Source organism: Haliotis rubra, unplaced genomic scaffold (assembly GCF_003918875.1).
Source record: "Haliotis rubra isolate DU_JTF1 unplaced genomic scaffold, ASM391887v1 Scf211, whole genome shotgun sequence".
In the NCBI taxonomy this organism is placed as follows: Eukaryota; Metazoa; Mollusca; class Gastropoda; order Lepetellida; family Haliotidae; genus Haliotis; species Haliotis rubra.
The window spans coordinates 480,031-507,230 of NW_025766126.1; the positions used below are offsets into that span (position 1 = coordinate 480,031).

At 41.0% G+C, this 27,200-nt stretch overlaps 2 protein-coding genes across 6 annotated transcripts in view; both read right to left on the reverse strand.

Moving 5' to 3' along the window:
* Positions 1-440: 440 nt before the first annotated feature.
* On the reverse strand, positions 441-9,715 carry LOC124276671 (sorcin-like). Its single transcript, XM_046712311.1, has 10 exons — positions 9,391-9,715; positions 8,742-8,816; positions 8,066-8,141; positions 7,111-7,135; positions 6,633-6,654; positions 5,411-5,682; positions 2,426-2,511; positions 1,884-1,954; positions 1,495-1,555; positions 441-667 (listed from the first exon to the last, which is right to left on the reverse strand). The coding sequence occupies exons 1-9, from the start codon at positions 9,598-9,600 to the stop codon at positions 1,529-1,531; spliced, it is 864 nt and encodes a 287-aa protein (XP_046568267.1). The 5' UTR covers positions 9,601-9,715; the 3' UTR covers positions 441-667; positions 1,495-1,528.
* A 5,833-nt stretch (positions 9,716-15,548) lies between these two features.
* LOC124276687 (tubulin alpha-1 chain-like) overlaps positions 15,549-27,200 on the reverse strand; it is a 104,593-nt gene continuing 92,941 nt past the window's right edge. For 2 of the 5 annotated variants that reach the window (XM_046712330.1, XM_046712331.1), the window contains exons 2-3: positions 17,180-17,402; positions 15,549-16,877 (exon numbers count right to left, since the gene is read on the reverse strand). In XM_046712330.1, the coding sequence (XP_046568286.1) occupies positions 15,745-16,877; positions 17,180-17,402 (1,356 nt within the window). In that variant the 3' untranslated portion in view covers positions 15,549-15,744. Of the gene's footprint in view, positions 16,878-17,179; positions 17,403-21,108; positions 21,244-27,200 lie in introns of those variants that run through there. The other 3 variants (XM_046712333.1, XM_046712332.1, XM_046712329.1) reach the window with 2 other exon arrangements.

A 27,200-nucleotide genomic window follows, 5' to 3' on the forward strand; every position in this document is an offset into this window, starting at 1 on the left:
CCATTGATTTATGGCCCGAGTTCGGTCTCTGTCACATTATGTAATTACAGACAGGCAGGTGTGATACTTGAACACATGACATGTTATGATGTCTGCTGATTGCAAAATTTTATACACAAAAAATGAGCATGTATTTACAAAACCCAACATCTCTATATATACACACACAATGAGCCGTGCATGAGGGCGGCATCTGCAAATGAACCAGCCGTTACACTTGAGTGCACACCCACCCGCTCTGACTGGGTTCGGTATCCCGGCTGCTTCGTTTCTTGGGAAGTAAACCCAAGTACACAATATTGCACTTTTGATTTGCGATTGTACGCTTATAATTTTGTTTGTATGTTTTTTCATAACCAGCAATGTATATTATATGTCATGAATAAGTGATAATTGTGTTTTAATTATGTTTGATTTTCTGGTTGCATGTGACCTTTAAGGAAGAATCAGCAATTTTACAGCATTTTCATAAAATGACACAACTCCGGGGAAACTAATATCCCTGCAGTGTCTCCAGTTTTACACTTGTGGTTTTTCATGTGAAGTAGAAGCCTCTGACACCTTCATAGCATCTCCAACAACCTCTGATGGAACCACCATATCAACACATGGCCCAAGATGAATGCCTGCTTGAGGATAAGGATCTCTGGTTTTCAATGGTGAGTATCTGAAAATATTCAGCAATGAACAAATTCAACAGTAGAACAAATGATGAAAATGCAGTCCTATTTCACATCTGAATCGACAATAATTTCATACTATCGGTTTAAAACACATCCTCCGTGTTTTGGCACATCTGACTTTATCTGGAATATTTGTAGCACTCAGAACTCAGAAAAGTCATAACAGAGAAGGATATACACATGATCAGACATTCAAAATGTATGTAACACATTTCATATATAGCAAACTTATTTTTCACATTTAAAAGGATATCCAACGACATTTTGCTGAAAATTGAAACCAGCAAATATAAAAATAAGTGCTTTTTGGTAATGTTATTTATTATTCTTAATTCCCATTCCTGTAGACCAGCGAAGATCCGGGTTAGAATTGATCTTCAGTAACCCATGCTTGGCGTAAGAGGCAATTAACATGATGGGGTGGTCAGGTGCATTGAATTGGTTGACACATGTCATCGTATCCCAACTGTGTAGATCGATGCTCATGTTGCTGATCACTGGACTGTCTGGTCCAGACTCCATTATTTACAGACCGCCAACATATAGCTGGAATATTGCTGAGTGCCGCATAAAACCCACTCACTCCCATTTCCTGCATTCTTCACAATATTTGAAAAATATGTCATAGCATCTTTTCTCGTAGCAGAAAATGACAACCTTCAACCTATCTGGTAAGCATTTAGAAATTTGGAAATATGTTTTCCTGGGTTTAGAGGTCACATGTCTACCTGAATGGCGATATAATAGTGTTGTAATACTTATTGTGATAATATATTAAGAAACATGTTTGCTGGATTGTCTCAACACTTACTGGATCTTATGAAGGCCTCTTTGGTTGAAGAATATCACAGACACATCACACATCTCAGAAACTGAAACATTTAAATATTATCTTTGTATGTCATAGGAACTGCTGAATCTAGAATCTCAGTACCTTCAGTCACTTATCCACCTAGCAAAGTGTCTTTCATTGAAGAAATCTTCAGTTTATGACAGAAGACATGTAATGCTGAAAATCTACAGCTAATGATGTTACTGCCTGTAGCATATAGCACACTGTTAATGTCATACACAAACAATATACTTACATCTTAATGACTGTAATTTATAGCACACTTTTAATGTCATCCCCACTGTCTACCCACATCTTCCTGACTGTAGTATATACCTCACTATGTCATACACATACAAACAACTCACATCATCATAGCCAAACACGCTTCTCCCTGTCTCCCCTCCATTGCTCAGGGCGTCCCTCTTCCTGAAGGCGTCTTGAAACAAACAACAACAATACCAGTACTTACACTACCTGATAACCAATTGAAGGTAAACAATGCATGTTATTTCAGGCTGATGTCAGCAATTTTCCAGCCCCCGGCTTCCTGCCTCTATCAGAAAATGTACGATACATAAGCATATCCTACTCCAACAGTGTGAGGTTTGACATACACATAAAAGTAACCATATAGGGTTTTGTGCCTTCAGCGTAGAACCATCTTATACACAGTTCCAGTTAAAAAATGCTGTTAGAAATGAAACGTAGTTCTTTACATAACATGATCATTTGAAAAAAGAAAGTTACCTATTTCATGAAATAATATTTTCAATAAGAGTAGACTTTCATAAAAGAAATGAGAAATGTGTGATTCGTTGGACATGAAGACTCCATTGAATACAGCCCATACTGTCCTACCTACTGAAAGGACATATCTCCTTACACTTATCCCCAACAGAAGCCTCACCAGTGTATGCCCGTAGTCTGACTGAGACAGACACAAAGTCATCAAATGCCACCAGACACCGCCCAGGGGGGACAACTCTGGAGTATCTAAATGCATAAGGTCACATAAACCCTAGGGGTAAAATACATAAATCACTAACTGGCATCGTTATAAATGAAACCCCGTCATTAAAACTACTCATTTCGACCTTTAATTGACTTAAATCGACCTTTTTGACAACAGTGCACAATTCTCACCCGCGAACGAAATTTCAACCAATCAGAGCGGCGCGACTCTGTGACGTCATATGAGGAATAGCTTTGAGGGCCGATGCAGAATTCATCTACATTTTAGGGGGTAAATTATCTTGTTTACAGGCTTGTATAAACCTGAAATCGTGACAATTGTTGTGGAAAATGAAAGCTATATGTTCTCACAATCTACTGGCATTTAATTTTGTCTCCTGCTTTGCCTAGTTTCCGAGTTACAACTTGTTTTCATAGACGCTTCTGTCACAATTGATTGGTGTCGTTAGGCCCTATTTGTATAATGACTGATCCAAATTGATCCCATTTCTGTGTTTTTTTACCTCGATATTTAATCATGTCATGTAAAAATCTGTTTGTATTCTCAAAACAGTGTCGGCCCATAAGTTTTCACATGCAATACAGCAATTAATACTCCCTTGTTGTAACCCGTGTTAGGTGGTATAAACCTACACATGTTATTTGTCATCATTCACTTGATGGTCAGTTAATGAATTTATAACAGGTATAATTAGTGGTAACACACTTAGATTACCCGACAAAGGTTCCCATTTGGCATTTCTTGTGTCTGGAGTAAATATTCAACATTATAAACATCGATCAAAGGATTAACCGATAACACGCTGATTGATTAATTACTTTTATCTTACACAGCGGAATTGTCAAAGGTAGTGTTTATGTATGTAGATTTACTAATCTATACTGAATACACTCTGCCGTGTCGGTGTCTGCGTAAAAACAACGTCCTTCTTTCAAAGGATTAACCGGCAATACATTGATTGATTGCCCATTATTGGCTAACTAAATTACTGTTTTTAATGAAAGGCGGACATTATGCAATTAGTTGCCAGGTGTGCTATCTTGGGTGACCAATGAGACTATACACCAATACCTGAAAAGATTTATCACTTTTTCGTATATTAAACTGTTAAAAGACACATCATTTGGAACAGTTTTGTGGATATTGATGGATACATTCCTCAAACAAGGTAATGGCCTGATATTGTTCCTATAACTTTAATCTGTTTTAATTTTAATATTTGCATTTTGTTTTTATTCATTTGTCGTAGCATTCAACAGAATCATTGTTTTCGCCGTGAAGTGTAATGAGACAGACAACATACACTAGGGTGTGTGTGCGAATTATGATTCACATTGGCAAACTATAAAATGTCTAGATATTACAGTTCTGTTATAAATTCACTATAAGTATCAGCAGATCGTCAGCTTTTATTTAGTTTCAAAATGCATAAAAGTATGATAATAAACTAATTAGGATTATAAGACCAAATATAAAGACGCACATTGACTAGTATCTACATTCTGGTGAGTGGACATTAACCATGTGAATGTAGCAAGAAATTTATCGCGCAGTATTGTGACTTCGACCCCACCTCGCTTCCGTGGAAGAAATCGTTATGTTATAAGTTGTGTCATGCAAAATCCTTTTGGTTATGATTCCAATACATATTTAACTACGAGTAGAAAGTAGTTTTGATTTTCTAACTTGATGAAAACAAACTATAATCTCATTAATTCTAACAGACTTTACGATTTTCAAAAATGGCGGCGCCCTGTCGGGAACATCCACCAGTCTGTGGATAAATGCTATTTAGGTTTGTTTTCACCGAGTTACAAAATCAAAACTACTTTCTACTGGTAGTAAAATATGTATTTTATTGATGGCCAATAGGATTTTGCATGACATAGCGTATAACATAACAATTTCTCTCCTGGCAGCGAGGTGGGTGTCAATATAATACTACTTACAATATTATTGTTACTTCGACCACAACCTCACTTCCGAGGAAGAAATCGTTATGTTACAAGTTGTGTTATGGAAAATCTTTATGGTCATCAATCATATACATATTTTACTATAACTAGTAAGTAGTTTTGATTCTTTAACTTCCGTGAAGCGATCTGAACACAAGTAAGATATCGTTTCAGGCTTCCACAACGCTCGCTTCGCACTCACAAACATAACCCATTTAGCACGAACTGCGGGGTCCTGTGGAAATCTGTGCATGGTGACACCATCACCCGACCCCTAGGAGCAATTGACGACAAAGCAACGATTCGGCATGTCGTCGTTCATGTCGAGAAATCATCAAAATGATGAGCGTGCTACACACTTTCTATACAACTAACTGAAAATCGTTCCTCATATGACGTCACTGCAGTGCTCTGGCGACAGAGTTACGTAACCTGTCTGTGGTTTCGTTGGCGGGCGAGAGGGAAGCAGGCGACTTTTTGGCCACTTTTAATCGCTCGGTATTAATTAACCACAAGTTTTTAAAGAATAAATTTGGTGTGTTCCGTAATGGTTAAAAAGACTAACCACAAATCTTTCATATAATAATGGTTAAAAAGATGGTAACTTGAGAAAAAAACCAAAGTTTAGTGGTTTCTTTAACTCTTTGTAGTATTTCACAGTTATACCTATGGGTCTATCTTAAGCTACAAAAACACCATTACACCGTAAGCATTCAGAGACAGACTGACTGACTGAGTTTGGTTTTACGCCGTTTTTAGCAATATTCCAGCAACATCACGGCGGGGGACACCAGAAATGGTTCAGAGACAGAAAATCTTAGAACGTGAATATGTCTTCTTTGAGAGGCATTTTCGAAGTTTGCAAAGATGAAGGAAATCCAAATTCTATGGATAGTTACCTTCTTTATTGCCATGAATGCAACGTTAGGGTGTAAACTACCACTTTTATCAAGCTAGTGTCTACACCGGAACATTGCATTCATTGTAATAAAGAAGGTAACTATCCATAGAACTTGGTTTTCCTTCAATGTGAATATGACTTGGAGTAGACCTCAGGAATGAAAATAAGTTGAATAAACACCTACCAAATAGACCAGTGATGACCCTGACTAGCTCACACGACTCGATGTAGCCGGACCGGTTTGCGTCATGCTGACAGAAGACGTTGTGCCAGGCCACCAGACACTGCTGGAGCTCCAGGAACTCCTCCCACTGCATGAAGCCATCTTGGGATTTCTGTACAAGCTCAGGGAAACTGGTGTACCATGCTGTATAGACTCACACTTGGATTACAGATCACTTTTCCAGATCATTAGATCAGGATTATCATTAGTCGAAATATACAAAACAATGCCCATATTCAGCATATGTTAAAAGAAATGGACAATGAGAGAGAAAAAGCCCGTCTCAGACTGTCAGGCACATGGGTATTGCAAACTCTATTAAAAGGCTGAAAAGGTATCTTACTTAGCTGTTACAAACATACCCTACCATACAACACTTGTGGCTTTACTGAATGTCAGTCAGGCACGTACTGTAAACACTATGAAAAGTAGGACTACACAGTATTACTGGTATACATGTATAGGTATCTCGCAATACGTTTTTCAAACGATATGTATTGTAATATTTTTTCTGAGAACTGGTATATTGGGTAAAGAACATCTATGAAGATTTCTATGATGATTTTTATGGTTTAAATTAAAATGTAAATTGACTTTCATTCACAATAGATGTTTTCCTTTGTTATTCAATGACAAAATGGCATACAGTAATACTATAAATTGTACATAATAGACACTAGAATCCCAGAGAATGCAACCTAATTTTGAGATTACTGTTATCAGAACCATAACACATATGTTTAGGGACTTATAATGTAGAAAATAGGAATGACATGTACAATTAGTGTCACTTACTATCAAACATTTAAGTTCCCAATATATCGCAATACATATCGCACTACGGGTACAAAAATCGCAATATCTTGCAATACAGTTTATTTGTCAATACACAGTCCTAATGAAAGAAATGTATGGATACCATACTTAGCTATCACAAACATACCCTACTATATATAACACATGTGACTTTACTGAATCTCAAGATAACTCCTACATTTAGTATGTCTCCTGTCTTCCACGTCTAGTAGCAGGGAATCTCAGAAAATCCCATGTCAAGGATACATCCAACATGGCGATCATTATGCTGGGAAAAAATGAAAACAGATATACACAAGATAAACATGACCAGTGGAAGGAAAGGTTGCATGTATTCATAGTTATAGGACAGACTTTACACAGGAAACAGTTTGGATACCTATTTTAATTGTAAGCAAACCTTGTGTAAAAAAGTTACTGAATCTCCTCAGTGGTATGCTTGCCAATTCCTTAAATAATGAAAGGCTGTTGGTTTACATTTTCAAAATTCACTGAGAAATCCATCTGTGAGTGTAGATTCTACAGTAGATCAAACTAAAGCTATGTATAGTGTTACAGTATAATCTTTATTCTATTTGCTGTTAAAGAATACATGTCATTCATCGTACATGTCAATCTCACAATTGTTCAAATGTATCTAAGTACTGTTTTGAGGACATTATAGAATAATAATGCATTTAAATTTTAAAATAGTTGAAATTATATTGACAACAAATTAAATTACCTGCATAATTCACGACTCCAGTTCACTGAAATGGCAACAGAAAAATATCCTCAATGCAACTTTCCACACAATCAATTAGAGAGAAAATCATGGGTATTTTATTACAGATCCTACCCCGAGATATTTTCCATGTTTCTTAGTTCTACTGCAGTTCATTTATTACAAACATTGACATAGTAATGCTGCAGTCCATTACTAGTATGCCCCAAAATAGTTTGATACATACTTCTTGATTCTTGACGCATTATAATTACAAGACTGCCCATATACCAGTGTCATGTAGGGCTCGATTTAAGAGATGTTAACCTACTTGCACTAGGTGCAACCTAAGATAAAAACCTAGTTGCACCAGCCACATTCCAGTTGCAACGTAGTGTGTTAAAACGTCAGAGGTTTCGGTGCACATAAACATATTTCCGTGATGTTATACCCATGAAACCATAGCAACACAGAGACACAGCTGGTTCCAGTTTACTGGAGCTGTCATAGCCAAGAGGTGTCTATAAATAGCAATGTTTTGGTACCATTGCTATTCAAAGTTTAGAAGAAATATGAGCTGACATATTTATGCTTATAATGTTAGATTTATTGTTGATTTATTCTCGAAACTTGAGGGGCGGTGGGGTAGCCTAGTGGTTAAAGCGTTGGCTCGTCACGCCGAAGACCCGGGATCGAATCCCCACATGGGTACAATGTGTGAAGCCCATTTCTGGTGTCCCCCGCCGTGATATTGCTGGATATTGCTGGAATATTGCTAAAAGCGGCGTAAAACCAAACTCAGTCAGTCAGTCTCGAAACTTGACTTACACCTGGTGCAAGTTAGACTAACAACTAGATTTCACTTTGTATTATTGGGTTGCACCAGTGCAAGTAACAAAGCACTAAATCGAGCCCTGTCATGCCACCAGTGATAGCTTCTCCACTATGTCTACCCAGTACTTGTGGTCTCCCTTACCTCTGAAGTGATTCCTTATACTTGGTGTGTTGTTCAGAATATTCACCAAGTCCTCAGCTTGAATTGCATTCCTACTCTATAAGAAAATGTTCACATCTATCATAAAAATGTTGCTGAATGTGAGGCAGTGTTATATATTGTACCTGTAGAGTCAGTGAGGGGCAGTGGTGTGCCATATTTAGACTATATTGACACAGTGATGGAATGTTATGGAACCCTCCTCTAATGCACAGAATATTTTCAATTTTTCATGAAACTTTTTTCAAGCAATTGTTCATTGCATCACATTTAATTGTTGTTTGTCGGTTTCACGCCTTGTTTTCCTACAGACTGAGTCCTGCTTGATTATTTAGTTTCAACTTGGGAATCAATAAGTAACAAATGCTACTGTGACTAAATATGATGATGATTTTATAGATGTGTTACTTTGGTTCTCAAGACCCGGGTTAGAATTGGTCTTCAGTAACCCATGCTTGTCGTAAGAGGCGACTAACGGGATCGGGTGGTCAGACTCGCTGACTTGGTTGACACGTCATCATATCCCAGTTGCATAGATTGATGTTCATGCTGTTGATCACTGGATTGTCTGGTCCAGACTTGATTATCTACTAACCTCCACCATATAGCTGGAATATTGCTGAGTGCGGCCTAAAACTAAACTCATTAACTCACTCACTTGGTTCTCAGGATTCTTGGACATCTCAGACATAAATACATGGCGAAGCTCATCAACACTGTTGAACTGGAAAGCCTGAAATACAGTAACAACTAAGTAAATTGTATGGTCTTTAGTTTGAGCATATTGATTTCATAAGTGATATCAAATTTGTATGATATATTTTTTCTAGGCATCCATGCAGTGATCTCCACAGTCACTGGCCAGACTGGCTAGTGAATTTTCAAGGGGTCATTTTGTAAATACATGTATATCACTCTCTCCGAATTGTTAAGTTATAATACACTTTTAAATCATGCAAGATTATGGCCTGATAAAAATGTTCATCATATTTGCAGCTTACTAATGAAACCCGTGTCAACATTCAAATCTCGGGCCAGTGAATAATTTTGTGGGCTAGTAACTTTCAGGCATAGCTAGCCTGTCTGGCTTGCAAAATTTGGAAACTATTTCGCACACTGCATCCATGACACGTTGATTGCAGTGACAAGTGATGACCTAGCTGGTTAAAGATAGTGTTGTATTTGGTGAGTAGTGTCAGAGACCCAACTGTCTTGTCACTTCATGGGCGTTGACATTCTAGGCTAATGTCAGTTTATACTACAGAATACTAATAAGGACATTGGGCGATGTATTCCAAGAAGTGTACCTGGTGTGCCTGAACGGAGAAGACATTCTGTTGGTAATAGCTGCCATACTGGCCGTAGTGCTGACTCTGCTGCCACTGTTGATTGTACTGCTGCAGGTGCGGTTGGTTGTAAGCTGGCTGTTGGTAGGGTTGTTGATACTGCTGCCCGTACGCAGGCTGCTGTTGCCCGCTGTACGGGTGCTGTTGGTAGGCACCGCCGTAGTAACTCATTGTCGTACGTTGTAGGAAAAGGACGTCCTTGTAACTCAAAAAATGCTGTCAGAACGGTCCAAACTTATTTACAAACATTCTACTACTAAGGCAACATGTTTTCGTAACAAGAGAGGGATGTAAGGGAGACAACTCTAATCAACGACCGAGTTCCTGTTCTAAACTGGTTGTATGTTTCACGTTCCTCTGCGCTGTACACTTCGGCTCATTGATGACTTAGCCAAACTAACACTTAGTCAATGAAAATATAAAACTCTGATAGAAACAATTAAACTCCATTTGATTTGAAAAAGAGTCCCAGTGAGACTGAATCTGACCAAGCTGTATATTTGTCTCGTTCAGGGTTTTAGTATTAGAGAAATGTGTGGGCAGTGTGGGCATGCACCTGTCTCGGATAACCCTCCCCAAGAGATAAGGCATGATTTATTTACCTCAGAGGTCCAAAACATTTGAACATTGGTTCCTATGGAAAAATATCTGAATTTTTAGAATATGTAAGTCTTACTAGTCAACGTTTTTTTCACACACTAGGTACCCCACTACTGTAAATGTTGATTTTTTTAAAAATATGAAATACAAAGAAAGGGTGACATATTATATATCATATGAAAGCCAACACATTTGGCTTTAATAAAATCATAATGTTAAGTACGTCTTTGTACTTTGTATTTTTTCTCATTTTGGATGGACAGATATAGAGACAATCATTTGCAAAAAAAGAATTATAACTTTCTATCAATTTGTAATGGATCTACACAATGTTTTGTGAGGTAGGTGTCAAATTTGAATTTCGGAAAAGGGAGATAACTCTTGTCTCTTTCATTCTGAGATCACACCTGTTTTTCGTCCTTAACACATATACTTACATACCGACACTATTTCGTGTGCGAGTATTCATACGCTTTAAATCACCATCACCTAGTCCAAACAACTTTGCATTCATGAACTGCTTCGCCTGTGCGTAGGAACAGTAAAAGACAACAGGATTCATATGCCGAAGTTTATAAATACCGGCATGAAATATCATCGGGTATTTATGAACTGTATCGCCAAGAGGAAATAGTTCAAATAGCAGGCGAGTTATCTGTAACGACACACATCCCGAATGTCGGTTGTGGTTAGTGTTACTGCAGTGTCATTTTGTTTCTGTCTTCCGGACGTGTTTCCTGACCAGCTCCACCACTGGTGCATGGTGGGAGTTTTGTGTAGTAGCATTACCCGGATATTGTGAGAACTCTTTTCACGTTGGGTAATACAGCCCGAATATGAGGCACTTGTTGATATATTATATAATTATGTTATGATGAGATATGGTAATGATAATCTCTCCGCGAGAATAATTTTACGACAAGTAAATATAAGAATTAAATCATATATCTTGTCAGTACTGACCCCGTGCTCGGCCTAAATACAAACCGAAGGGCAAAAGTGTCTACGTTCACATAAATGTTAAAGATAACAACAAGGATGATTAGTTCTAATTATAGGACTTATACATAGTCAACGTGACGTTATACACACAGACCAATGTCGGAACCTGAGCAGGCACTATAAACACCGGGAATCCATGTCATATATGGACAACCTGATAAAACCAACGACCTGTGTTATTAGATAATAGCTTCAACTAAATGTTTCCCCCCGTCCTTTTCAAACCATACTCACTAATTTGGAACGAGAAATAATAAGATATTTTACCAGACTTGTAAATAGCACACATCAGCGGCTATATATAGTGTTGTATATGGTGTATATGGTTGTCTCCCAAAACCCCTACAGCCCAGTACCCCTACAATTAGTTAAAACAACATGCGGCATTTACCTGTCTGGCATAATGAACTGACCAAAGGAGAGATTACAGGGTGGAGTATACAGTGTGAGATTAAGCTACACAGAGTATGCAGATGAGAAGGGAATAAGATTGTGCTGTTGTTATTAGGGTTTTAATAATTCATTTTAAATATCTGAGATGAAATAAATGTTGAACTAGTTTTTTCAGCTTCCTGATGTACGTAGTGAGAAGACATATTTTGCAAATGGTAATAATATCAGTTGTAATAGTGTTGGAGACAGTAAACTGAGATAATGGATAATGGTATGACTTCAGAAAATATCATATAGAATATGTTCAGTATAGTATTGGATGACTACCGTCATAATCAACATTCAAAGATTTGGATTTTTTAATTTACATTTAGACGGGGCTTCAGTATTTAGTTTGAACCCTTGGCATCATGTATGAATATGTGAAAACATGAGAATAAATTATGTTCTTATGATTATGTTATCTGAAAGTGGGTGGATAGTGTCTCCAAAACAAGCTCTTTTAGTAAACATGAAGTTGGGAATCACTATAACAAGCGACTGTAGTTTCAAATTGCTTTTTTGTGCACTTTAATATCTAAGTTTGATTCTAGCGGACTTCTGCCTATCTCAGACACACAAAATTGTTCTGGCATATTTTGTTTCCTAAAATTTGTGATGCATTTATTGCAGATTTTGCGTTTTTGGGGGAGGGTACCAAGATAAAAAGTCCAACAAAATGGGGATCGGGAGGCTGGAACATGGTAAAACCAGTTTGCTTAAGGTTGACAGATAACATGTAGGAAAAAAAACATTAAAAAGACCCATTTAATATGTTATGACATCATGATATTTAATGAAGTTAATTAAACCTCAAGTTCAATATTATTGAACCTTAAAATATTTTTGTTATCAACCAAGAAAACCATTCTCGCAAACTCTTAGTTTAGTTATTGCTCATTAAAATCATTCTCTAGCTGCTAAGTGTTTAGGCTGGTCCATTGTATGAAATAGGTAACAGGCATGAGATTAGCAGTGCACTGGACCATGAACTTTGTTATAAGCTGTATGGGTTATGGGATGTAGGGGTTTTGGGAAGTTACCGTGTATATACGTGTCTAGATAGCCTATAGGTGGTTCTTCTTTGGTCATTCATCACGCCCTCCTATGTCGACATTCATTACTATACACGTCGGGCTAGGGACGCCAGGCGGTGGCAGCGTCCCATCTGGATACGTTATGTATGGTGGGTTTTTTTCAACTTTTAGACACTGTTTGTCACTAGTAAGTCATGATCAAAACACTGCGAAATATTTACGTTGTCTTTTGGAAAATGATCCCAAACCATTAAGTGTGTACTCTTTTATTTTGTATGTTATACATTAGGGAGAATATGGGATGGTCCAATCGTCTGAAGCGTCACGATTCTATTTGTGGAGTTGCCTCCCTTGACCACACTTGAAGCAATGATCGTGGGTTTGAATCCGTTCTGCTTCTATGATGTTCCTAGATTATTCAGTACATACCCCTGCAGGGGGTGGTTTCAGTTAGTAAATGTTTGAGATCTGCATCAATTCAGGTTCTGCCACATTAAGCTGACACTCCGTGATGTAACTGGGAGCCTGTTCACAGCGGCTTTTGACCCATCTCACTATGGCCGAATCCCCATTGATCATATGATCAAGGTGCGCTGGGGGGACGTGATATTATATACTAATCTGAACTAAGATTTTGCTATAAATTATTGTACATTCCCCAAACACAAGGCTCGAGCTCGATCCGGGATATGCCGAATGGCTAATGACGAAAAGATGCGAGTTGTGACGAATTAGTGAAGACCACACCCAGTGGCATCCCACCCCAAACCACCATGATAACCAACTCACGATTTCAGACGTACATAGGGCATGGTGTACTGGAGACTTTCATCTTATCGGTTAACAAGGATCCTGGGCATTTCTGAACCGGCAAACATTTCGCCATAATCCTTCGCAAAACGTCATGGAGAGAAAGATTCAAGAAGCACGCATGTGATGATTTGGTTTGTTGTTTAACGCCGCACCCAACAATATTCCAGCAATATGGCGGCACGCAGCGATGTTTTTCTGCTGTTCTAGCTTATAACCATACGCACAAAGATAATAATAATATTAATTCCACACCGACAGCATGCTCATAGTGCAGGCAGTTCATCATTACCCCGGATAACCCAAGCTGCCCGTGAGGCGCAAGAAGGTTATAGTTACATGACATCCCACCTGGTACCCATTTTCTGCTGGGCGAACAGAGGCAATTGTGAACAAACTCACTTGCCCAAGGTGAGTTCACATGTGCTTGGTTTTGGGACAGGACTGAAGTCCTAGAAACTCTCAGGAGTCAAGCTGCCAAACAAGGTCACCCATCCAAGGACTCCCCAACGTTGCTTAACTTAAACTGCTTTGTGGCCTAGTTCTATGCACAGGACCAAACACCACCTAGACTCGAGTCACCTTAGCGAAAGGTGTGAACATTTTCTTTACATAAGTGTTACATATATCTAGTCGGTCTGATATAAGTTGTTGTTTTTCAAAATAGAAGTTCTCAAGTCCAATTACTTTTCTTGGCTGTAATTACTTTATTGAAAATAGCCATTTTAACACGGTGTCAGCTTGATGGAGTTCGCACCCACGGTGGTCGAATCTTGGGATGACTGAGGGCCAAATGCCGCAATCCTCGAACCGAAGAGGAAAACGTAGGAGTGGAGGATTTTAATGATGCTTTAACAAGTAATTTACAAAGTCAAGACGTCAGTTTGATACGAGGCAAAACCCCGTGTTTAAGTCTTCTACAACAGTTAGATTAGACGGAGGAAGACAAAATAAGGATCGTTGAGGGGTGATGTAGAATAGCAACTAGTCTCTGAAATGAATATTGTTTACAGTTCATAATAAAAAAATATATATATAATGAAAAGGAGACCTGAGAATCTTCATTTTCAGAAATATTCTTGAAACTGTGGAAATCTAGACTTGCCATATATTCTAGACTTGCATGGGCTTTCTTGGATATATTTGTTTTAGGGTCTGTATGACAAACTATGGGGTAATGCGGTGTTACAACACAAAATCAGCTGATCCTGGCACGAAACACACCCGTGACGATTTAGGAGTCGCAGCAAATATTTGCGATATTTTTGTGAGAAATATGCTGTGGTCGCCTCGTGGGTTTACGATTTTGTACGAGAATGACGCGCCTATCCCACAGACAAAAATGCCAATACGTAGAGTGTTGTCCATTTGAAGTAGCCGCATTACAAACTGTAAGACAAGTCACGCAAGAACTGTTTGTAAGGAGGGGTGAAATGGGGTTTAACGTCGTACTTAAGACTATTTCGCTCATATGACGACGTACATGCATGTGTGTGCATGTATGTCTGCTTGTACTAGCCCAGACTAGCTTAAGCTGGTTTTATAATGCTAGCTTACTGTGATACCATGTCGCAGTTAAGCATGAATAACCCACTCAGACACATTATACTGACTCCGAGACGACCAGTCCTTATTGTACCCATTAATGCCGAGCGCCAGCCAGGGACCAGCAAGTACCATATTTTAACATCGTTTGGTATGACGCGGCCGGGGATCGAACCCTCGACCTTCCGCTCTTCGGGCGGACGCTCTAACCACTACACCACGGAGTCGGTCCGAACTGTTTGTAAGGTACTATCTCACAAACATGGATCAGCTATAAATGTGTTCGTGTTAGTTGACCCACTGAGCAATATTCCAGCTGAATGGTGACGGTCCTTGCATGTTCTGGACCAGACAATCCATCGATTGATGTTATGGAGCAAGATTCACGCCCAGAAGTGATGGCGAGCCAATGAGTAGGTATTTCACCGCTTTTGGCAATGATCCAATCACATCATCAAGGGGTGTCGAAACGGGACATAAGGCGGGACAAGCGACCGCTTTCACCGCAAGGCTATCCCAGAACCACTTATAATTCATCGTGCAAAGATGTAGTGAATGACCTATATAACCCGAATTTGTACACGGAACAGCTCCTACTGGGTACATCCCTGCCTCTGACAAACCGGCATCATCGTAATTGCTGTGCTGTTTGTTTTGTTCTCAGGTTTAGAAAACAGAAAACAAAGTCATATGTCGTCTGCATGGTTTTTTTTAATTTTCAGATCTATCCAGTTTAAAATTTCAATTCAAAACATAACAACATGAACGAATATGTGAACAACAACAATCGTGGCATTGCAAAGACAATTTCAACATAAAAGTGTCTGAACGGAAATGTTATTGAGCTGAAAAACAGACGTGTGGAATATGAGAAATGGGTGTGTCCTGTTTAGTACTCTTCTCCCTCATCCTCATCGCCATCTTCGGGGAGAGAGTCGACTCCAACCTCCTCGTAGTCCTTCTCCAGAGCAGCCAAATCCTCACGGGCCTCGGAGAACTCTCCTTCCTCCATACCTTCACCCACGTACCAGTGGACGAAGGCTCGCTTGGCGTACATCAGGTCGAACTTGTGGTCAAGACGAGCCCAGGCCTCGGCGATGGCGGTGGTGTTTGCCAACATGCAGACGGCTCTCTGGACCTTGGCCAGGTCACCACCGGGGACAACTGTTGGTGGCTGGTAGTTGATGCCGACCTTGAAACCAGTGGGACACCAGTCGACGAACTGGATGGTTCTCTTGGTCTTGATAGTGGCGATGGCAGCGTTGACGTCCTTCGGGACGACATCACCACGGTAAAGCAGACAACAGGCCATGTACTTGCCGTGACGGGGGTCACACTTGACCATCTGGTTAGCAGGCTCGAAACAAGCGTTGGTGACTTCAGCAACAGTCAGCTGCTCATGGAAGGCCTTCTCTGCGGAGATGACTGGGGCATAATTAGCCAGAGGGAAGTGGATACGTGGGTAGGGCACCAAGTTGGTCTGGAACTCGGTCAGATCCACGTTCAGGGCACCGTCAAATCGGAGAGAGGCAGTGATGGAGCTGACAATCTGACCAATCAGACGGTTCAAGTTGGTGTAGGAAGGTCGTTCAATGTCAAGGTTGCGGCGACAGATGTCGTAAATAGCCTCGTTGTCGACCATGAAGGCGCAATCGGAGTGTTCCAGGGTGGTGTGGGTGGTCAGGATGGAGTTGTAGGGTTCTACGACGGCGGTAGACACCTGAGGGGCGGGGTAAACGGCGAACTCAAGCTTGGATTTCTTGCCATAGTCGACGGACAGTCTCTCCATCAACAGAGACGTGAAGCCGGAGCCTGTGCCGCCACCGAAGCTGTGGAAAATGAGGAAGCCCTGGAGTCCAGTGCACTGGTCAGCCAACTTCCTGATACGGTCAAGGACAAGGTCAATAATTTCCTTGCCCACGGTGTAGTGGCCACGGGCGTAGTTGTTGGCGGCGTCCTCTTTGCCGGTGATGAGCTGCTCGGGGTGGAACAGCTGGCGGTATGTGCCGGAGCGTACCTCATCTGTTGAACAGAAAAGAGTGAGTGAGTGAGCATGGTTTTACGTCGCTTTTAGCAATATTCTAGTATGGACCATGAAGATATGTCCTTCGAGGTAAAAGATTCTGCTTTCCCCCTAAATTATGATGACGATTAATAGCGCCAAATTACCGAATTATCAATTACGTTTGCCTCGTAAGACTGATCGTAATGTTTTAGACACTTCTAAATTTAATGATTATCAAGTGAAAGACTTGTAAAGTAATGAAAACAGACTGTAGAAAAATCAACAGAGTCTATAAATCACCCATAAATAAGGTACTTACCGACAACAGTAGGTTCAAGGTCGACGAAGACGGCCCTGGGGACGTGTTTCCCTGCTCCAGTCTCGCTGAAGAAGGTGTTGAAGGAGTCGTCCCCACCCCCGAGGGTCTTGTCAGAGGGCATCTGACCATCAGGCTGGATGCCGTGCTCCAGACAATACAACTCCCAGCATGCATTGCCCATCTGGACTCCGGCCTGGCCGACATGGATAGAGATACATTCCCTCTGGAAACAAAAAAATAAAATGAAACCTTAAATCATCTAAAAACACCATCGAAATTTAGCAAACTTATTCACTTTCCTCATCGCCTGTGGCAAGTGGTGAACTCTACACAGCGATCCTCATCCGATGTTATCAATGCATATATTCCTAACAACCTAACATTTATTCGGATATAGGAATACACGTGGATAATGAGATAAACATTTATTGGGTTGAAAAGCGCATGCCATTTATCCGATAGGCCCACATTGCATAACAGTGAATAGCCCCTAAATGTTCGTTCATTTGATTTATCACCACCGTGCACCTATAGCTAGTATGTGACGCAGATAAGCAGAAATAGCCCCCAGCTACTCGTGATCACTTAACTCAAATGTCTTCGAGGCCTGATAAATTGGGCTAGCCTTGAGGAGTAAAGGACACTTGTCATCTCAGCTAGCGCCGGTTGTCAAGCGCAGCAACTCACTGGCCCATTATATTACATTTGGGAAAGATGTGAAAGTATCCCTTTCTTCGGGAGTGAATGAAAGACAGGTCGCCATATATATCTATCTATGCGTCACCAAGTTATGCGTCATTTATTCTGTATAAGGTAGTTTGAAATAACAGGATGAACCAATCGAAATGTCGAATGAGTCATCAACTGTCCGGCTGAAACTGCTTTACCTAGAAGGTGTGCTCAGTCGGTAAATACGTGGAAATCTCTGCGTTCATACGTGTCAACCAGAACACGCCGGCTGCCTTGCCCAGCCTCCGCCATCGCGTTATATCGAGACTGCGTGGTGTACAGAACATGATGAAAGTAGGTCTCAAGCGATCACCGGATTATTACCTAAACGTTGCTGCCTACCACACTGAATATGTTAATAACACAACTGGTATGCCTGGAATTCTTCACTCGCAAACGACTTGCACCAAACTAACAGCAGGCTTTTTTCAGGAATCGTAGATTCATTATGATAAAGGGCTCTACTTCTCTACGCTCACCTGTCGTCGGCTAATATTGATAAATACAGCATTATGCATAACCTTGAAACCAATACATGATAAGTCCTGAAAACACCGACAATCTGATACACGCATGTTTATATACAAGTAACAATATCGCCGAATATTGCCGAGTACAGCTTTAAACGACAAACAAACCAAGCTTAAGTCACCGTGGATCTGTTAATCACTTACTACAATCTACCTACTAGAACAGCTAGTCTCTGAAATGAACATATTTTACACATGAAGCAGTTCATAATAAAAATAAATAAAATATAATTAAAAGATCCCTGAATCTAGACTTGCCACATATTCCAGACTTGCTTGGGCTTTCTTGGATATAATTGTTTCAGAGTCTGTATGACTGACTATCTACCTACAGTCGCATACGTTCAACTAGTCTGTCTCACAGTCCCTGAACCACATTATTTTCCCTACTGCCAAGCCCTCCCTGCAGTGCTAAAGCTCTAAATAAAGCAAGTCTAGATTTCCTAGGGCTCCTTTTCAATATAAATGGGCTTGTTTGTTACTCTCACGAATTATATATATTCAGAGACTAAGCCTTAGTCTAACGTTCAACTTGCTTATTGATTTTAATGTCCTGGTTTTCACATCACGTTTATATATCAATTTCAGTGCAGAATATTCTTCCACCTCCATCAGATAGGTGTACAACATATTAGTATGAATATTTAATCCCACTTGTGAAAATATGAGCAGTGAATGTATAACAAATGAGAGGATCAAATATAATGTCTCTTTGTCTGAATATCCACAAAAATATTGTCATAATCTGTCTATTTTAAGAAAAAGATATGCGATTGTCCCTTTCAAAAAACAAGTTGTTGACAATGAACGTCCTGGCCCAGTTTGATGCGTGTGGTGAGACAAGTAGTAGCATACAGCAATAGATACTGATGTAGCCACGATGACCTGTCGGGCACATCACCTATCGCCTTATAGCCGAACCTCGTTATACAGCACTAAGCGACATCGGATACTGACTACTTATTTTACTATTAATGGATGGGCCACACCACGAAGCAGTGAGTTTAAGACGCAAAACAATATGAAAGCTTGACAGTGAATGACGATGTACTTGGCGCCTGATAAGGAAACTAACAAGCTATTGTTGGTGTTTTCTAACTGCGAGTTTCACAAATCAAGGACATGTTGCTTGGCTGTGTAAACCGGCCGAGCTCACACCGAGTTCGTCTGTTATATTTAGTCCTCCTGTGCGGTCTTAAGGTTGCTCCCCAGTTTGAATAATCTCAGTTCAAATACCAATGATGTTTCCTTCAGACAAATACTTCAGCTGCTTGCTACAACTTTTGAAAATAGAACCAGAAAAGGAATGCTAGGCTACTTCAAGCAATATACATTATGTAGGAACCTGGAAGTGTCGGCCGATTCGCTCATTAACGCGCAAGTCGTATTTCACCAATATCAGAAATCATAATTGGTACCACACGCAGAAGCAAATGTCTGATGTGATATAAAGTATAATTAATCAATTAACTCAGCAGGATCTTGGATAATGGGTATTGAAATATAATACGTCCCACTAAGTCGTACCAAACGGGGTCGTCTGCTGACTGAATGATGTAAGCTTGCAGCTACTTGTAATAAAAACCAGATGCGCAGTTATTCAGATGTAATGTGTTCAGAAAGTGGGTCAAACAGGAAAACCAACGCATTGTCATTCGGAGCTGGACTCGGATTTTACTGTCGCACAGGTTTCACTCTGACCTTAATATTTTTCCACTAAAAACTGTCATCGTGTACTTGAATAGTTTTGTCGTGGTACTCTCTGCAAACAATTTCGGTTAAACTAGGTCAACATTCGAATCAAATCGACCTCTTTCCATCCCAGTGACCGTCTCAGCTTCAACCCATCTTATTCAAATATACAAGTATTTACAAAATATTTCCAAAGTAGATAAGGATGACTCATGCGCTATACTTCGCAAGGACTCATGACTTTATTTAGTTCGACTTCGAGTCATGTGTAGTGTCATGTACATTTTCTGTCTACGTTTTGGTACATCACGTGTCATCGCAAGAAAAAACATTCGCTTTAACGAGTAACGAATACTACTCTCATTACAAATATAAAAATCATACTAAACCATTGCCACTTTTGCCTTTATAAGGAATATAAGATATGAGATCGACATAGTTTCCCTGAAAACGATTTCTGTTGCGCGAAGGTTGCGTTATAACGAAAGTGATATTCCCGCCCGGCATCGCGCCAGGTACCTATAACTGTCTGGTGTTGAGAGCTTGCTATCTCCAGCCCCACAAGTGTACAAGTGATGAAGACATGTCGGGCAACGTCACAAGGCTGACTGGATGACTAAGAGAAAACTCAGTTTAAAATTGTACATCGTACACTTAGATAAAACCCGATGTTGTAGGGTAAAATTACGTGTTGCATATTCTAAATACAGAAACGTCTGGAGCGATAGCACGATCAATATTTAAAAGGGCTGCCCTTTAAATCGCAGGGGCGTGGTGCGGAAGATATACAGCGGTACATACGATTACTTCCCTGTTTAAACATAGAAATTTAAACTGTTTCCTTGCCACGTTGCTGAACCGATAATAAATTATGTCTATTTGTATGGAAAATCCGTCGCATTGAAAATTCTCGGTGATTGTTAAGTTTGATTGAGAAACACCGTTATGTTCTACTACCATGTGAAAAAATGTACTTACCATGATGAATGGCTTAAAAGATGCTTGAAAATTCTGGAAAACAAGGTAAACGTGAAAACAGAGGCCTCACTCAGCTTTCTATGGTGCTGGGATGAGATGACTGATGACGGATAGCGTTGCGCAGTCTCTATATATACCGAGAGCGAGTGCGTGCACATACGTCCTTATTATAACGGGTCCTGAGACTCATCGACAGTGGCCACATGTCCTCGATCTACAGCCGTTACACGTGGCCTTGATTCAGGGTTTTTCAATGTACATCACTTTTTCTGTATAATTTATGGTTTATTTAACTGATCATGATGAGAAGTATTTATCATTTTGATGTAAAAACCATCGTCCATATAGCTCTTCATACGCATTCTTTTGTGAATATAAACTTCGAAGACGAATAGTGTAATGGATGGAGTAAAGTATCTCAAAATGCCTTCTTTATAAATTTGAATTGTTATTCTTGCTGCAATAAGCATTGCATGCCGGCCATTGCAGGGAAAGTTTTGTCAAGAAGTGTGTATAGTCCCGGGACATATTATGACAAGGACCTATAGTAGAGCTAAGAACGAATGCAGACATTATTTGAATCAGTGTACATGTGTTTCATCCTTACGCAGCCGACTTGTAGTTGAAATCAAAAACACTCATTCTCGTGTGTCTGCAAAACAATATATTGAAGATCAGGTTGACATTGTCACGGTCCGCGTTATAACGAAACAGGTCGCGACATTGGGGTTGATGCTGCCTGCAACCCAAACCATCTGAGCGCGTCACAGCTGGTGATATAGCTTGACGGTTTATGGTTCATTGATCAAACCGGCCGGTATAAATGGGAGTTTGGGGCTTGAGAAAACCCTTTGCAGACTGTACTTGTATTTATTTGAAGACAGACTTTCCAAATTTACGAATTAGAGACGGAATGTAAAGTTCAAGATATACTGTTTGCAGTTGGAATATATATGTTTACGATGCTCGTGTCTGCTATGTCCGAACTAAAGATACCGAAGCTAAAACATAAGCTGTTCATTTGATATAACACTAATGTAATTAATCTGGTCTCCGATGTAAAGGAGACGATCAGAAACACGCCCCAGATGTCAGCATGGTTCTCCTAAATGTGATGCCGGTAGTTTTGTTCGCGCCATCTGACTATGGGGAACTAGTTGTATACCACTAATTACTTAGTCGCCAGATAACAAATGACTTTAGTGAGCTGTTGCAGATTGGACTAGTGCATGCATGTCATACTATTGAATGCTACCTGTAGTATACCAGAGCTCTCTCCGAAATGACGCTGCATCCAGACCTGTAAAGAAGTACCTTTACATGTAATAGCGCCACTGAACGGAGGGAGTGGACCTTAGATTAATGTTTAGTCCCTGAATGTATGTATTTTTAAAGAAACAAATAAGTCAAATACACTAAAAATGAGCCCCAGTGAGATGGGATATCTTGATCCTGAGGAAAATCTAGACTTGCTTCATTCTGGGCTTTTGCATTGCAGAAAGGGCTGGGCGGAAGGGAAAATAAAGTGTTTCAGGGATTTCATTCAAGTAAACTTCTCAGCTGTAGTAACACATCCCCTCCTCAGCTGTAGTAACACCTCCCCTTCTCAGCTGTAGTAACACATCCCTTTCTCAGCTATAGTGCCTAACCCCTTCCCAGAAGTAGTAACACACACCCTTCTGAGCTGTCTCCTTCTCAGCTGTAGTACCACTTCCCCTTCTCAGCTGTAGTAACACATCCCTTTCTCAGCTATAGTGCCTAACCCCTTCCCAGAAGTAGTAACACATCCCCTTCTGAACTGTCTCCTTCTCAGCTGTAGTAACACACACTCTTCTCAGTTGTAGTAACACATCCCCTTCTCAGCTGTAGTAACACATCTCCTTATCAGCTGTAGTAACACATCCCCCTTATCAGTTGTAGTAACACATCCCCTTCTCAGCTGTAGTAACACATCTCCTTATCAGCTGTAGTAACACATCCCCTTCTCAGCTGTTGTAACACATCCCCTTCTCAGCTGTAGTAACACATCTCCTTCTCAGTTGTAGTAACACATCCCTTCTCAGCTGTAGTAACACATCCCCTTCTCAGCTGTAGTAACACATCTCCCTCTCAGCTGTAGTAACACATCCCCTTCTCAGCTGTAGTAGCACATCTCCTTATCAGCTGTAGTAACACATCTCCTTATCAGCTGTAGTAATAATCTCCTTATCAGCTGTAGTAACACATCCCTTCTCAGCTGTAGTAACACATCTCCTTATCAGCTGTAGTAACACATCCCCCTTATCAGTTGTAGTAACACATCCCCTTATCAGCTGTAGTAACACATCTCCTTATCAGCTGTAGTAACACATCCCCTTCTCAGCTGTAGTAGCACATCTCCTTATCAGCTGTAGTAACACATCCCCTTATCAGCTGTAGTAACACATCTCCTTATCAGCTGTAGTAATAATCTCCTTATCAGCTGTAGTAACACATCCCTTATCAGCTGTAGTAACACATCTCCTTATCAGTTCTAGTAACACCCCCCTTCTCAGCTGTAGTAAGACATCTCCTTATCAGCTGTAGTAACACATCCCCTTCTCAGCTGTAGTAACACGTCTCCTTATCAGCTGTAGTAACACATCACATTCTTAGCTGTAGTACCGCATCACATTCTTAGCTCAAGTACCCACATTAGTACCATACTGCCTGATACTAAATACCTAATACCTCTCCTTCTTCGGTCTAGCAATTAAGATACGTGAGGGTGCTATGAACTCGTAGGTTCCTGTTTTGAACTGTATTAGATTAAACCTTATACATATCCATATTTCAGGGACTATATACTGTTTGTGGACGAGATGTAATGCAGAATGGCCTGTTTGAATACATGTAGCCTTAGGTAAACACATGTACAAGACACAGATGTGATAGGTATTCTGTACGTAAGCACTCAGGGCACGTGTGAAATACATACTAATATACACACTTCGCAGTCATGGGAACGATACTGTTCCAGCATACAGCTCCAGTTCTCGTGGACCGTTTCATTGTGTCGGGCAACACCTGTTTAAGCCATGGCTTCTTTGTATTTGACTGAAGTATCTACACCTAAGGCGCGAGGATACCGATACCATGTGGAATTCACAGTGACATCTACTATTTACATATGATAATAAATTAAGCACCAGCTGAATCCAATTACAATGCTTAACATCGTGGTCCAAATACTGGACTACACAGACAAAGCACTTGCTTCACAACATATCTCAACAGCTGCTATCTCTCATCTGTAGTGATTAAAAAGCAACACTACTAAAATCAACTGTTCTTCAGATAGCACTTTCAGAAAATGAACTGAGGTGGTGTCTGTGTGTGTGTGTGTGTGTGTGTGTGTGTGTGTGTGTGTGCGCGCGCGCGCGCGTGTGCGTGTGTGTGTGAGTGAGTGATGTTTGGTTACTGGAGCTGAGACGGGGATGATGTTTGGGTACTGGAGCTGATAAGGGGATCATGTTTGGGTACTGGAGCTGAGAAAGTGATGATGTTTGGGTACAGGAGTTGAGAAGTGGATGATGTTTGGGTACTGGGGCGGAGAAGGGGGTAAAGTTTGGGTACTGGAGCTGAGAAGTGGATGATGTTTGGGTACAGGAGTTGAGAAGTGAATGATGTTTGGGTACTGGGGCGGAGAATGGGGTAATGTTTGGGTACTGGAGCTGAGAAGGGGATGATGTTTGGGTACTGGGGCTGAGAAGGGGGTGATGTTTGGGTACTGGAGCTGAGAAGGGGATGCTGTTTGGGTACTGGAGCTGAGAGGGGATGATGTTTGGGTACTTGAGCTGAGAAGGGGATGATGTTTGGGTACTGGAGCTGAGACTGGGATGATGTTTGGGTACTGGAGCTGAGAAGGGGATGATGTTTGGGTACTGGAGCTGAGAAGGGTGTGATGTTTGGGTACTGGGGCTGAGAAGTGGATGATGTTTGGGTACTGGGGCTGAGAAGGGTGTGATGGTTGGGTACTTTGGCTGAGACTGGGATGATGTTTGGGTACTGGAGCTGAGAAGGGGTAATGTTTGGGTACTGAGCTGAGAAGGGGTAATGTTTGGGTACTGAGCTGAAAAGGGTGTGGTGTTTGGGTACTGGGGCTGAGAAGGGTGTGATGTTTGGGTACTTTGGCTGAGACTGGGATGATGTTTGGGTACTTGAGCTGAGAAGGGGTAATGTTTGGGTACTGGAGCTGAGAAGGGGGTGATGTTTGGGTACTGGAGCTGAAAAGGGGTGATGTTTGGGTACTTTAGCTGAGACTGGGATGATGTTTGGGTACTGGAGCTGAGAAGTGGGTAATGTTTGGGTACTGGGCTGAGAAGGGGGTAATGTTTGGGTACTGGAGCTGAGAAAGGGGGTGATGTTTGGGTACTTTGGCTGAGACTGGGATGATGTTTGGGTACTGGAGCTGAGAAGGGTAATGTTTGGGTACTGGAGATGAAAGGGGTGATGTTTGGGTACTGGAGCTAGAAAAGGGGTGTACTGGAGCTGAGAAGGGGTAATGTTTGGGTACTGGAGCTGAGAAGGGGTAATGTTTGGGTACTGAGCTGAAAAGGGTGTGATGTTTGGGTACTGGGGCTGAGAAGGGTGTGATGTTTGGGTACTTTGGCTGAGACTGGGATGATGTTTGGGTACTTGAGCTGAGAATGGGGGTAATGTTTGGGTACTGGAGCTGAGAAGGGGTGATGTTTGGGTACTGGAGCTGAAAAGGGGGTGATGTTTGGGTACTGGGGCTGAGAAGGGTGTGATGTTTGGGTACTTTGGCTGAGACTGGGATGATGTTTGGGTACTGGAGCTGAGAAGGGGTAATGTTTGGGTACTGGAGCTGAGAAGGGGGTAATGTTTGGGTACTGGAGCTGAAAAGGGGGTGATGTTTGGGTACTTTGGCTGAGACTAGGATGATGTTTGGGTACTGGAGCTGAGAAGGGGTAATGTTTGGGTACTGGAGCTGAAAAGGGGGTGATGTTTGGGTACTGGGGCTGAGAAGGGTGTGATGTTTGGGTACTTTGGCTGAGACTAGGATGATGTTTGGGTACTGGAGCTGAGAAGGGGTAATGTTTGGGTACTGGAGATGAAAAGGGGGTGATGTTTGGGTACTGGAGCCTGAAAAGGGGGTGATGTTTGGGTACTGGGGCTGAGAAGGGTGTGATGTTTGGGTACTTTGGCTGAGACTAGGATGATGTTTGGGTACTGGAGCTGAGAAGGGGTAATGTTTGGGTACTGGAGCTGAGAAGGGGGTAATGTTTGGGTACTGGAGCTGAAAAGGGGGTGATGTTTGGATACTGGGGCTGAGACTGGGATGATGTTTGGGTACTGGAGCTGAGAAGGGGTAATGTTTGGGTACTGAAGCTGAGAAGGGGGTAATGTTTGGGTACTGGAGCTGAAAAGAGGGTGATGTTTGGGTACTGGGGCTGAGACTGGGATGATGTTTGGGTACTGGAGCTGAGAAGGGGTAATGTTTGGGTACTGGAGCTGGAAATGGGGTAATGTTTGGGTACTGGAGTTGATAATGTTATTGTGTTTATAAAAGAGCAATGAACGAATCCTCCACACTTATCTGAACGCCTTGGTGTGGCAATACTGACACTTATTGCAGTTTGTGTTATGTAATTCCTACACGCGATCCATGCTGAGCTACAGCTATCTATTCGTAGTGGCGTAAAAGATTCATCAATATGCATCGATGCATCGATCTATGGACCGCCGATACAGCGAACTGTGTCAGACATAGTGCTTGCATGTTATTAACATTCACAAAGTCCGTGTATAAACCTAATTATCATGTTTCCGAATGAACATTGAAAAACGCTGGCGGAATTTGACGAAATACTTTAAAATGGTTTGTTTTGATATTAAGGCGTTTTATAGTTGCTGTTAGAATTAAAGATTTTAGTATCGTGATACGTATCGTATCGCGACCCTTATATCGGAATTCGTATCGTATCGCAGCTTCAGTGCACAATACTTTGGCACTATATCGTCCTGACTAAAATTTTAGTATCGTGATGTATAGTATCGCAGGTTGTATGCCAATACCAGCACTATCTATTCGAGGTCACCATTTTGCCCTG